Source organism: Salmo salar, chromosome ssa16 (assembly GCF_905237065.1).
Source record: "Salmo salar chromosome ssa16, Ssal_v3.1, whole genome shotgun sequence".
NCBI lineage: Eukaryota > Metazoa > Chordata > Actinopteri > Salmoniformes > Salmonidae > Salmo > Salmo salar.
This window is the reverse complement of record NC_059457.1, coordinates 55,016,335-55,030,502: the sequence shown is the minus strand read 5'-3', so window position 1 is coordinate 55,030,502 and position 14,168 is coordinate 55,016,335. Positions and strand designations below refer to the sequence as shown.

Genomic DNA, 14,168 nt, shown 5'->3' with positions numbered 1-14,168 from the left:
AAAAGCCTTGTAGCTAGCTTTGTGAGTTCCCTGAACACCGGTACAATAGTTATAGTTAAAGATATAAAGTTAAAGATATAAAGTTAAAGATATATTCGTGCACTATTTAACATGGCATGCCGAAGAGGAGCTCTCAGTCATCGACAAGGCAGTGAAAACGAGACAATGTAACAAAGTAGTCCAAATACTGCAGGAGAGCGATTATCATCTCACAAGATTTTACATACATTTTTCAAACTTCCTAATTTGTGACCTACTGACCTCAAACTACTTTCAGAATGTCCACGGACTGGCGGAGACGGGCGCCTCGAGGCGGCCAGTGCGGTAACGCGACCGATCCCGGAGAAGCTGGCAGGAGCCCCGGGGAGAGTTCTCTTTTCTTTGTGAAGGGCATGGCAACCTGGAATGGGTTCGCTACGAGAGGGGGCCCAAGCCCTGTAAAGCGTTGCAGTTCCGGCGGTGTCCGGTGAGCTCTCGCTGGCCCTTGAAAATCTGGGGGACAGGGTGTAAATCCTTCTTCCTACCCTAACCTTCGTCTATAGATACTCTACCCTAACCTTCATCTATAGAGACTCCTACCCTAACCTTCATCTATAGAGACTCCTACCCTAACCTTCATCTATAGATACTCCTACCCTAACCTTCATCTATATATACTCCTACCCTAACCTTCATCTATAGATACTCCTACCCTAACCTTCATCTATAGAGACATCTACCCTAACATTCATCTATAGATACTCCTACCCTAACCTTCATCAGTAGGTATAGATACTTCTACCCTAACCTTCATCAGTAGGTATAGATAATCCTACCCTAACCTTCATCTATATATACTCCTACCCTAACCTTCATCTATAGATACTCCTACCCTAACCTTCATCTATAGAGACTCCTACCCTAACCTTCATCTATAGATACTCCTACCCTAACCTTCATCAGTAGGTATAGATACTTCTACCCTAACCTTCATCAGTAGGTATAGAGACTCCTATCCTAACCTTCATCAGTAGGTATAGAGACTCCTACCCTAACCTTCATCAGTAGGTATAAATATACCAAATTGCTACTATCCAATACACCATAAGTGTGTCCCAAGTGGAACCCTATTCCCTATGTAGTGTATTACTTTAGACCAGGGCCCTATTCCCTATGTAGTATATTCCTTTAGACCAGGGCCCTATTCCCTATGTAGTGTATTACTTTAGACCAGGGCCCTATTCCCTATGTAGTATATTCCTTTAGACCAGGGCCCTATTCCCTATGTAGTGTATTACTTTAGACCAGGGCCCTATTCCCTATGTAGTGTATTACTTTAGACCAGGGCCCTATTACCTATGTAGTGTATTACTTTAGACCAGGGCCCTATTCCCTATGTAGTGTATTCCTTTAGACCAGGGCCCTATTCCCTATGTAGTGTATTACTTTAGACCAGGGCCCATTTCATCCTGATCTGTCCTGTCATTGTTTCACCCCAGGCCCTGGCCAAACACAAGCCTGTGCTGTTCTTCCTCACCCACGGAGAATCCTCCACAGGAGTAGTTCATCCACTCGATGGCATTGGAGACATATGTCACAAGTAAGAGCCCTTAACCCACCTCTTCAGCTTCCATGTCAATATAAATGCTTATAAAACCCAACAGATATCATACGGTACCAGTGAATCATTTGTTATGAAGTAGTGCCTCTCCTTTCTTTCTGCAAGGCACAACTGTCTGTTTCTCGTTGACTGTGTGGCTTCAATGGGAGGTGCCCCACTTTACATGGACAAACAAGGTATAAAAGGGAGGTGCCCCACTTTACATGGACAAACAAGGTATAAATGGGAGGTGCCCCACTTTACATAGACAAATAAGGTATAAATGGGAGGTGCCCCACTTTACATGGACAAACAAGGTATAAAAGGGAGGTGCCCCACTTTGCTTGGACAAATAAGGTATAAAAGGGAGGTGCCCCACTTTGCATGGACAAATACGTGATGGTGTTGTAATGACCCTGTAGCAAATAGCACAAGGACCCTGCAGGAATAACAGAGTTCCTGTTGAGAGGGATGAGCAAAGATCACACACGTTGCTCCCGGATACACAGACAGGTTTATCAAGACCACCTAGTTAAAGACCCTGGGGACAGCTAGTTAAAGACCCTGGGGGACAGCTAGTTAAAGACCCTGGGGACAGCTAGTTAAAGACCCTGGGGACAGCTAGTTAAAGACCCTGGGGGGAAACTAGTTAAAGTCCCTGGGGGAAAGCTAGTTAAAGACCCTGGGGACAGCTAGTTAAAGACCCTGGGGACAGCTAGTTAAAGACCCTGGGGACAGCTAGTTAAAGACCCTGGGGGACAGCTAGTTAAAGACCCTGGGGACAGCTAGTTAAAGCCCCTGGGGGAAAACTAGTTAAAGACCCTGGGGGAAAGCTAGTTAAAGACCCTGGGGGAAAGCTAGTTAAAGACCCTGGGGGAAAGCTAGTTAAAGACCCTGGGGGAAAGCTAGTTAAAGACCCTGGGGGAAAGCTAGTTAAAGACCCTGGGGGAAAACTAGTTAAAGACCCTGGGGGAAAGCTAGTTAAAGACCCTGGGGGAAAGCTAGTTAAAGACCCTGGGGGAAAACTAGTTAAAGACCCTGGGGGAAAGCTAGTTAAAGACCCCGGGGGAAAGCTAGTTAAAGACCCCGGGGGAAAGCTAGTTAAAGCCCCCGGGGGAAAACTAGTTAAAGACCCTGGGGGAAAGCTAGTTAAAGACCCTGGGGGAAAACTAGTTAAAGACCCTGGGGGACAGCTAGTTAAAGACCCTGGGGGAAAGCTAGTTAAAGCCCCCGGGGGAAAACTAGTTAAAGACCCTGGGGGAAAGCTAGTTAAAGACCCTGGGGGAAAGCTAGTTAAAGTCCCTGGGGGAAAGCTAGTTAAAGACCCTGGGGGAAAACTAGTTAAAGACCCTGGGGGAAAACTAGTTAAAGACCCTAGGGGAAAACTAGTTAAAGACCCTGGGGGAAAACTAGTTAAAGACCCTGGGGGACAGCTAGTTAAAGACCCTGGGGGAAAACTAGTTAAAAACCCTGGGGACAGCTAGTTAAAGACCCTGGGGACAGCTAGTTAAAGACCCTGGGGGAAAACTAGTTAAAGACCCTGGGGGAAAGCTAGTTAAAGCCCCTGGGGGAAAACTAGTTAAAAACCCTGGGGAAAACTAGTTAAAGACCCTGGGGGAAAACTAGTTAAAGACCCTGGGGGACAGCTAGTTAAAGACCCTGGGGGAAAACTAGTTAAAAACCCTGGGGACAGCTAGTTAAAGACCCTGGGGACAGCTAGTTAAAGACCCTGGGGGAAAACTAGTTAAAGACCGTGGGGGAAAGCTAGTTAAAGCCCCTGGGGGAAAACTAGTTAAAAACCCTGGGGAAAACTAGTTAAAGACCCTGGGGGACAGCTAGTTAAAGACCCTGTGGGAAAACTAGTTAAAAACCCTGGGGGAAACTAGTTAAAGACCCTGGGGGAAAACTAGTTAAAGACCCTGGGGGACAGCTAGTTAAAGCCCCTGGGGGACAGCTAGTTAAAGCCCCTGGGGACAGCTAGTTAAAAACCCTGGGGAAAACTAGTTAAAGACCCTGGGGGACAGCTAGTTAAAGCCCCTGGGGGACAGCTAGTTAAAGCCCCTGGGGGAAAGCTTTCCTCTGTGTTGATGCTTATTATGAAGCTACTTTGGACTATTGTCATGCACCATAACCCTGCATGTAACTTTGCTACATACTTATTATTTAACTATGTGAAAATAGCATTACTGTAACGGTCGTCGTAGTCGATGGACCAAGGCGCAGGGGGTTGAGTGCTCATATTAACTTTATTAGAACACTTATAAATAAAACAAGATAAAACAACCGGACGACAAACAGTCTTGCAGGGCAACACACAGCTGTGCAAAGAACAACCTCCCACAAATCCCATGACAAACACATTCCTATTTATAGGACCATCAATCAGAGGCAACGATAGACAGCTGCTTCCAATTGAAGGCCCCCAACCCCAATTACCTAAACATAGAAAGAGAAATGACTAGACAGAACATAGAAATACACTAACGTAGAACAATGACAAAAACCCCGGAATACATAAACCAAACACCCCTCTACATACACACACACACCCCGAACCATATAAAACAAATACCCCCTGCCACGTCCTGACCAAACTATAATAACAATTAACCCCTTTACTGGTCAGGACGTGACAATTACTGCTAGTTTAATTCATTGTACTTCCATAAGAGCTAACAGATTTTCAGATTGAAACTTAACTAGTCAAGTTAATTTTGGTTCGTTGTGTTTTCTTCAGGTATCGACATCCTGTACTCTGGCTCACAGAAGGTCCTGAATGCCCCACCTGGGACTGCTCCCATTTCCTTCAGTGAAAGAGCATGGTGAGGAAGGTGTTCTAGTCCCTAGCTTTAGAAATGTAAAAAAAAAAAAAATACACTTTTTAATGGTACAAAAATGACCTGATATTTCCGAAGCAATTAAACAGTAACAACCTATGAAATACATTTTTTTCTATGAGCACTTATTTTCTGCTTCTATCCAGCCAGAAAGTATTCAATCGGAAAACAAAGCCAGTGTCGTTCTTCCTGGACATGACCTGGCTGGCAAACTATTGGGGTTGTGACGGCAAACCTGCCAGAATGTGAGACTCCCATAATGCATTACATCAGAGTCTTGTATCACCAACACATCGTCTAACACCACATTCTATGACATCATCTAACACCACATTCTATGACATCATCTAACACCACATTCTATGACATCATCTACCTGGACAAAAACACAGTTTAACATGATGCTCTTGTGAATGTCAAGGGAATCGCAGCTCAGAGCGTAAGTAAAGCATAATGTATCATTAGTGACAGAACTTAGTCTGACCTGTTGTTCCTTTGAACAGATACCACCACACTGCGCCTGTGTCTGCCTTCTACTCTCTCCGGGAGAGTCTGGCTATCCTCGCTGAACAGGTGACTTTAGTCTGGTTCCTAAATCATGATGCAATTCACACCCTCTTAGATAGAGTTACCACTTATAGATTTATACGATAAGTCACAGGGATAAATGATATCATAGCACTCTGATGTATGTTTTAAATTCTCTCTCTCTCTCTCTCTCTCTCTCTCTCTCTCTCTCTCTCTCTTCTTTCTCTTTCTTTTTCTCTCTCTCTCTCTCTCTCTCTCTCTCTCTCTCTCTCTCTCTCTCTCTCTCTCTCTCTCTCTCTCTCTCTCTCTCTCTCTCTATCTGATTCAAGTGTTGTGTAAACGTCTATATATATATATAATTAAAAACGGGAATATGTTATAGCAGCATAGCGAACGGTAGTTGTGTTTGTGATGATAAAATTACAGACCTGTGTCTCTACTCTCTGCCAGGGTCTGGAGAACTCCTGGCAAAGACATCGGGAAGTAGCAGAATACTTCCATGAAGGCCTAGAGAACATGGGCCTCAAACTGTTTGTGAAAAACAAGGTCAGTATCAGAGACCTTAAAGAGATTTACTGTAAACTATTTACTGTAGTCTATTTAAAGTACAAATGAAAATAAATATATACATTCAATAATTTAACTACACATACGCTATAACTTTATTCTGTGTTGTAACAGATGTATGTTAAATATATTGCAGACGGCCATATGTTTTACTGTAAAACAAAACACTCAGACCCCTTAAAAACTCCTCTTTCCATATGTTTTACTGTAAAACAAAACACTCAGACCACTTAAACACTCCTCTTTCCATATGTTTTACTGTAAAACAAAACACTCAGACACCTTAAACACTCCTCTTTCCATATGTTTTACTGTAAATCAAAACACAGACCACTTAAAAACTCCTCTTTCCATATGTTTTACTGTAAAACAAAACACTCAGACCACTTAAACACTCCTCTTTCCATATGTTTTACTGTAAAACAAAACACTCAGACCACTTAAACACTCCTCTTTCCATATGTTTTACTGTAAATCAAAACACAGACCACTTAAACACTCCTCTTTCCATATGTTTTACTGTAAAACAAAACACTCAGACACCTTAAACACTCCTCTTTCCATATGTTTTACTGTAAAACAAAACACTCAGACCACTTAAACACTCCTCTTTCCATATGTTTTACTGTAAAACAAAACACTCAGACACCTTAAACACTCCTCTTTCCATATGTTTTACTGTAAAACAAAACACTCAGACACCTTAAACACTCCTCTTTCCATATGTTTTACTGTAAAACAAAACACTCAGACACCTTAAACACTCCTCTTTCCATATGTTTTACTGTAAAACAAAACACTCAGACCACTTAAACACTCCTCTTTCCATATGTTTTACTGTAAAACAAAAACACTCAGACCACTTAAACACTCCTCTTTCCATATGTTTTACTGTAAAACAAAACACAGACACCTTAAACACTCCTCTTTCCATATGTTTTACTGTAAAACAAAACACTCAGACCACTTAAACACTCCTCTTTCCATATGTTTTACTGTAAAACAAAACACTCAGACACCTTAAACACTCCTCTTTCCATATGTTTTACTGTGAAACAAAACACTCAGACACCTTAAACACTCCTCTTTCCATTGATGGTTCCATTCGCCAGAACGCCAGGTTGCCCACGGTAACCACTATAGTAGCTCCCCCTGGATATGACTGGAAGGAGATCACCAGCTACATCATGAAGAATCACAACCTAGAAATCTCTGGAGGACTGGGACCATCCGTTGGCCAGGTGAGTTACTTCAAGGGTAGAGCAACAACAACAAAAAAGGTTGAGAACCACTGAGTTAGTGGACTGAGGCCGTCTCAAGCCGGGACACAGAACGGACTTCTGCTGCTTCTTAGTTCTGGATGAGTTACCAGTCATAGTAGAGAGCAGGTGGTACATTTATGAACCATTATGCATTGCTTTGACCATGGGTTAAGTAGCTACGATCGTGATCATCAGCCCTCTTTACTAATGATAACAACTTTTGGTCTACTGCTGCAATAACAGGTTGGTTGTGTGGGCTCGACCATGCCTTCTCTTATGTGCAACCGGCTCACTGACCTGTCCCGTCTCTGTCCTCAGGTGCTGCGTGTGGGACTGATGGGGGGTAACAGCAGCAAAGCCAGTGTTGACATGGTGCTGGAGGCCCTGAGAGATGCTCTCAGATACTGTCATAAAAGCAAAGTATAACATGGCTCAAACGCTTCCATAATAGCAAGGTCATAGTCTGGATCAACATTGTAAACATTGTCTCTGGCAAAGTCAAACATGGCTAAAACACTGCCATAAGAACAAATTATAACATGGCTATCTGAAAGTCAGTTTAAGTCAGCTTTGATATCAGGGAAGAACAATTAATGGATATATGTTGAATAAAAAAAAATTGAAATAAATAAAAAAACAGTATGATTTTTTTTTTTTTTTACCTCTGATTCAAGTGTTGTGTAAACGTCTAATCAAATACATGTTATGTGATTGTGTGTTTTCCTTTCATTTGATTAAAAACAAAGCAATGTTCTCACTGCTTTCAATGTTTGAATACATTTTTGTCGCTCGTCTTCCAAAACTGTAATAATATTCTATCAACAGTAGATTACGCCCTCTATTTACAGAAGTGCTACTTACATTTTATTTTGAAGAAGAAGAACAATCCAGATGTGGAGCCGCAGGACGTTCCTTCCTTGTTGACGTTTTGCACAAAAGCGCGTGGAACTGTTCCAGTGTCTGTCCTTGTCTGGGGGGGAAGTTAACTAAAAGCCTTGTAGCTAGCTTTGTGAGTTCCCTGAACACCGGTACAATAGTTATAGTTAAAGATATAAAGTTAAAGATATAAAGTTAAAGATATATTCGTGCACTATTTAACATGGCATGCCGAAGAGGAGCTCTCAGTCATCGACAAGGCAGTGAAAACGAGACAATGTAACAAAGTAGTCCAAATACTGCAGGAGAGCGATTATCATCTCACAAGATTTTACATACATTTTTCAAACTTCCTAATTTGTGACCTACTGACCTCAAACTACTTTCAGAATGTCCACGGACTGGCGGAGACGGGCGCCTCGAGGCGGCCAGTGCGGTAACGCGACCGATCCCGGAGAAGGTGGCAGGAGCCCCGGGGAGAGTTCTCTTTTCTTTGTGAAGGGCATGGCAACCTGGAATGGGTTCGCTACGAGAGGGGGCCCAAGCCCTGTAAAGCGTTGCAGTTCCGGCGGTGTCCGGTGAGCTCTCGCTGGCCCTTGAAAATCTGGGGGACAGGGTGTAAATCCTTCTTGTTGATCTCCCCAGCCCTGTTCGCGCTGGGTCTCCGGCGGGTCGTATCGGCCGGCGCCTAGCAGCTGACTTAGAACTGGTGTGGACCAGGGGAATCCGACTGTTTAATTAAAACCAAGCATCGCGAATGCCCGAGGTGGGTATTGACGTGATATGATTTCTGCCCAGTGCTCTGAATTCAATGAAGTGCACTGGGCAGAAATTCAATGAAGCGCGGGTAAATGCCGAGAGTAACAATGACTCTCTTAAGGAGTCCTGAGCCTTAGTAAGGGAGATAACGAGGTAGCCCTCTAAGCAGGGCTCTTCCAATCCCTCCTTGTATGCCACCTGTTTTCAGGTGTTGCTAACGATGCAAACCAAATGGGAGTTACCTCGGTACTAGTCCGTATGCAAAGAGTCCTGCAGATGGTGACGGCTGTTGATCGTTAACAGAAAGGCAGCAGTCGGTCCTGGAATATGGGGCTTTAGGTCAAGCATGAAAATGTGAGGGCGTTCCACCAGACTCAACGATTTGCTGCGCGGCTCTTGTTAACAAATCCTGACCTTGACAGGAAGCCAATCAGAGAATGATGGCTCGAACGCATCCCTGGCTTTGGCTGGGAGGGGGAGAGTTAAGTCCTGGGAGATGGCTGATAGTGTACTTACTTGCATCAGTCTGATCACAGAGTGGCTGTGGTGAAACGTTTAAAACACGCGTCCCCCGTATACTTAGCTAACTCTAAACCGCGAATGTTTGAATCGAACGCTGGCTTCGGCTGGACCCGCTAACAGTGGAGCACTAAATTGAGATGGAATGTTCTTAGCAGTTATGGACACTGCCAGGTCTCAGGTCCGCCTGGGTGCGGGACTCTACACATTCTATGTGGAAGATCTCCTCCATGCTCCTTGGAGCATGTAGTGGAAATGGCATGTGCCTTACCATTAGCTGACACTACCAGGCCTCAGGCTTGCCTCATTGCGGGACACCACACATTGTAGGTGGGGAGGTCTCCTCTACGCTGACTAGACTTGAGGCGGAGACTAAACCCATTGGCCCCGCAGTGATAGGACATTGCATGGATCTGGCTCATGCCCTACGAAGTGGGGAGAGGTATCTCCAGCTTGTCTGGGGAGGGAGGCCTACATCTGATGTGGGTAGTACCATCCAGGCCCATTGATTTGCTGCGGACCGATAAAACAAACGGAAGAAGCACCAGGCACGGATCACTGAATGTCAACCTGATGAAATTCAAAAGGAGCGTACCCACCTGTCGCAGTCGCACTCAGATCCCCCAAGTACATTTGGTGTATGGGCTTGGCTGAGGAGCCAATGGTGCGATGCTGCCATCTGTGGGATTATGACTGAACGCCTCTAAATCAGAATCCCCCCTAAACGTAAAGATAACGTAGCACCATGGATCTTTCGGTTGGCCCGGGATAGCCTGCCTCTTTTGGCAGGTGAGTAGAGCGGTTCGTGACGGGGTTGGGGTGTGGCCAGATGATTTGCCGCCCCTCTCCTGATGCGCACTGCATGTTTGTGGGGAACCTGGTGGGCAAGGTTATGGAGATGGCTGAGCCCCTGAGCCCCGGCCGAGACGCGGTGATGGGTGATGCCCAGTGAGAGGGCTGGTGACCGGGTAGGGAGAGTAGGTGTGGAAGCCAAGAGGTCTGTAGTTCCAGGGAGTAAGCTATACACTCTCAGACACAGGGAGAGGTCGGGCAGGGAATGTAGGCCTAGAGGCCTTGAGGCAGAGGTCACCAGGTCAATGGGGGCTAGCCTGGAGGTCAGGAAGGCCCCAGGGAGAAGGCCCAAGCGAATAGGTGTGTGAGTGACACTCTCCTTCAGGGTAGCAGAGCAGGCAATTAATGTAAAATTGTATGAGATGAAAATGGACAAACAAATGGGAGTGCCATGTATAAGGCTAGTCAGTGGATATTCTGAACGTAGTTTGAGGGATGTAGGTCACATGAACAGGGAACTACTGAAAATAAAAATGTTTAAAAATTCATGTAAAACCGCATGAGATGAAAATGGACAAACTAAAGGGTGTGCAATATAGAAGGGTAGTCAGTGGACATTATGAACCTTGTTTGAGTCCAGTAGGTCACATGACCAAGGAGTATTGAAATTAGAAACATTGAAAATTAATGTAAAATCACGTGAGATTAAAACGGACATACAAAAAGTTGTGCAATATATAAGGCTAGTGACTGGATGTTCTGAAAGTAGTTTGAGGGTTGTAGGTCATAAGACTAAGGAGCTATTGAAATTTGAATATTTAATTTTTTTTTCGGAAAATCTCATGAGATGCAAATGGACAAACAAAAGGGTGTGCGATGTGTAGGCCCACTGAGTGTACATTCTGAACCTTGTTTGAGGTGTGTGGGTCACATGACCAAGGTGCTATTGAACTTCAGAAATTAAAATAAATAATAAAAAATAGTATGAGATGTAAACCGACAAAAAATAAGTGTGTGCAATGTGTGTCTATGCCATCGGGTTAGCTAGAACCAGTTTTGAAAGTTTTAGGAGTAAATGGTTAAAGAACTATTGAAATTTGAACATTTTGATTTGTCACTATGTTGACGGTCCCTAACTGCTGTTGGTGGATGTAAGGAAAACTACAGGCGAATATCCGTAGAATATCCTACCTGAATCTGTCTTTACTTTGTCCAGTTGAGATGATGCGATTCCCTGATAAATCGACTTTAGCAAATAGACTTAAAGGGATATTTCGTTTTTTAGCATTTTAGACTTCATTTTCCACTTTTAGTGTTGAAGCATCATCCAGACAGTTGTTTAGGTCAGAATTCCATTCCTGAGATTTCTTTTTCTAGTTGCTTGCATAAGCCATATAACGTTAGTGGTAGTAGTCTGGCTCAATAGCAAAAAAAGTTATTCAAAACGTCCCCCACAAGAAACTCTACAGCCATCTCATGTCTTTGAGCTATACACGCATGGCAATATCAAAACACTATTTCCACTATTACAAGCATAAACGTGTATAACTCCAACTGTTTACTTCCTGTTTTGCCCATATCTCAAAAGTCCTTTCTACATCACTACTACATCTGCGCACATACACTGAACAAAAATATAAACGCAACATGTAAAGCCTTCCCTTTGGCTCAGTTGGTAGAGCATGGTGTTTGCAACGCCAGCATGGTGTGTGCAACGCCAGGGTTGTGGGTTCGATTCCCATGGGGTCAGTACAAAAAAAAAAAAATGCATTAAATGAAATGTATACATTCACTACTGTAAGTTGCTCTGGATAAGAGCGTCTGCTAAATGACTAAAATGTAAAAATGTGTTGGTCCTATGTTTCATGATCTGAAATAAAAGATCCCAGAAATGTTCCATATGCACAAAAAGCTTATTTCTCTAAAATGTTGTGCACAAATGTGTTTACATCCCTGTTAGTGAGCATTTCTCCTTTGCCAAGATAATCCATTCACCTGACAGGTGTGGCATATCAAGGATGTGATTAAACAGAATGGTGTCGATGGGGTTATTGTATGGGCAGGCATAAGCAACGAACACAATTGCATTTTATCATTGGCAATTTGAATGCACAGAGATACAGTGATGAGATCCTGAGGCCCGTTGTCGTGCTATTCATCCTCCTCCATCACCTCATGTTTCAGCATGATGATGCACAGCCCCATGTCGCAAGGATCTGGACACAATTCCTGGAAGCTAAAAAATGTTATTCCATAGCCTACATACTCACCAGACATGTCACCCATTGAGCATGTTTGGGATGCTCTGGATCGGCGTGTACGACAGCGTGTTCCACATCCCGCCAATATCCAGCAACTTCGCACAGCCATTGAAGATGAGTGGGGCAACATTCCACAGGCCACAATCAACAGCCTAATCAACTCTATGCAAAGGAGATATCGTGCTGCATGAGGCAAAATGGTGGTCACACCAGATACTGACTGGTTTTCTGATCCAGGCCCCTACTTTTTTTTTGTTTTTAAGGTATCTGTGACCAACCAATGCATATCTGCATTCCAATTTATGTGAAATCCATAAATTAGGACCTAATGAATTTATTTAAATTGACTATTTTCCTTATAGGAACTGTAACTCAGTAAAATCTTTGAAATTGTTACATGTTGCGTTTTTATATTTGTGTAGAGTATATTTCACCGGATGTATAAATGTGAACCATCTGGTTGGCGTTTCCACTCATTACCAAATATGGTGATGAGAGGAAGCCCGGTGGGAGAAGATGGAGCGAGATGGATTTTGGCTGACATTCTGCAATTTCTCATCGATACAGTTTTTCCTATCTAAAATCTGTAACAAAACAGAGTGGACTGCGTTTTGTAGACTTCACCCTTTGCGTTGTTTCTAAAGAGTGCAAGGGAGAATTGAGTTATTGCATACGCCCACTACACAGAGTAGGTGTTCCCAAATGAAAATATGCGAATAAATACTAGAACGCGCCAATAGGATCTCACTACCTCGGTTAGTTATAAAAAAAAAATAATTGCTGCTGGTCTCGTGTGGCCATACCTCCAAATTCCACAGACCCTGGTGCAAGGCAGTACCGACCAAAATTGAGTGTTTGTGCTGTTCTGATGGGACTTGATAATGCCAACACTTGAAGAACTAAATCTGTCTGCCGAAGACACTGATATCAGTCACAACAGTCTGTGACAGATCATGCAGATCTCCCAGACCTTATCAACCCAGTAGTCATTGAAACGCTTCTCCAGGTCCCTAAGATCAACTGGGGAAAAAGGGGACCATGTCCAGGCGGACCCTACGGGCAGCTGTCCATAGACCAAGTAAACATTTGAAATTGAAGTTATCAATAACGTATACATATCAATTTCAATGTATTATGTTTCCTATAATGATCCCTTATTGATATTTTCCCCTCTTCCATAGTCAATATTGAAAATTTAACGGACGAGTAATGCAATCCTGCGTCGACACCTTCCTTCTGAGGATTTGCAAGAATGTATTTGCAACTGAACACGCACATATGGAATCATGTAGTATCCAAAAAAAGTGTTATACATATCTAAATATATTTGAGATTCTTCAATGTAGCTACCCTTTGCCTTGATGACAGCTTTACACACCTTTGGCATTCTCTCAACCAGCTTCACCTGGAATGTTTTTCCAACAGTCTTGAAGGAGTTCCCACATATGCTGAGCACTTGTTGGCTGCTTTTCCTTCACTCTGCGGTCCAACTCATCCCAAACCAGCTCAATTGGGTTGAGGTCGGGTGATTGTGGAGGCCAGGTCATCTGATTCAGCACTCCATCACTCTCCTTCGTGGTCAAATAGCCCTTACACAGCCTGGAGGTGTGTTGTCCTGTTGTCCTGTTGAAAAACAAATGATAGTCAATCTAAGTGCAAACCAGATGGGATGGCGTATCGCTGCAGAATGTTGTGGTAGCCATGCTGGTTAAGTGTGCCTTGAATTCTAAATAAATCACAGACAGTGATAACAGCAAAGCACCCCCACATCATCACACCTCCTCCTCCATGCTTCATGGTGTGAACCACACATGCGGAGATCATCCGTTCACCTACTCGAAGTCTCACAAAGACACGGCGGTTGGAACAAAAAAATATCAAATTTGGATTCATCAAACCAAAGGACAGATTTCCACAGTCTAATGTCCATTGCTCGTGTTTCTTGGCCCAAGCAAGCCTCTTCTTCTTATTGGTGTCCTTTAGTAGTGGTTTCTTTGTAGAAATTCGACCATGAAGGCCTGATTCACGCAGTCTCCTCTGAACAGTGATGTTGAGATGTGTCTGTTACTTGAACTCTGTGAAGCATTTATTTGGGCTGCAATCTGAGGTGCAGTTAACTCTAATGAACGTATCCTTTGCAGCAGAGGTAACTCTGGGTCTTCCTTTCCTGTGGTGGTCCTCATGACAG

General features: G+C 43.6%; 1 protein-coding gene across 2 annotated transcripts; it reads left to right on the top strand.

Annotated features, from left to right (window-relative positions):
• The first annotated feature begins 49 nt into the window (after positions 1-49).
• Positions 50-7,550, top strand: LOC106574202 (serine--pyruvate aminotransferase, mitochondrial). 2 transcript variants are annotated; one of them, XM_045697433.1, is made up of 9 exons: positions 50-466; positions 1,479-1,579; positions 1,706-1,776; positions 4,317-4,401; positions 4,563-4,661; positions 4,920-4,989; positions 5,395-5,490; positions 6,624-6,752; positions 7,092-7,550. In XM_045697433.1, exons 3-9 carry the CDS (start codon positions 1,743-1,745, stop codon positions 7,197-7,199), a joined length of 621 nt encoding a protein of 206 aa, XP_045553389.1. In that variant the 5' UTR covers positions 50-466; positions 1,479-1,579; positions 1,706-1,742; the 3' UTR covers positions 7,200-7,550. The 2 variants fall into 2 exon arrangements, with proteins under 2 accessions (XP_045553389.1, XP_045553390.1); XM_045697434.1 differs by lacking the exons at positions 50-466; positions 1,479-1,579; positions 1,706-1,776 and adding an exon at positions 1,842-1,896.
• Positions 7,551-14,168: the final 6,618 nt, after the last annotated feature.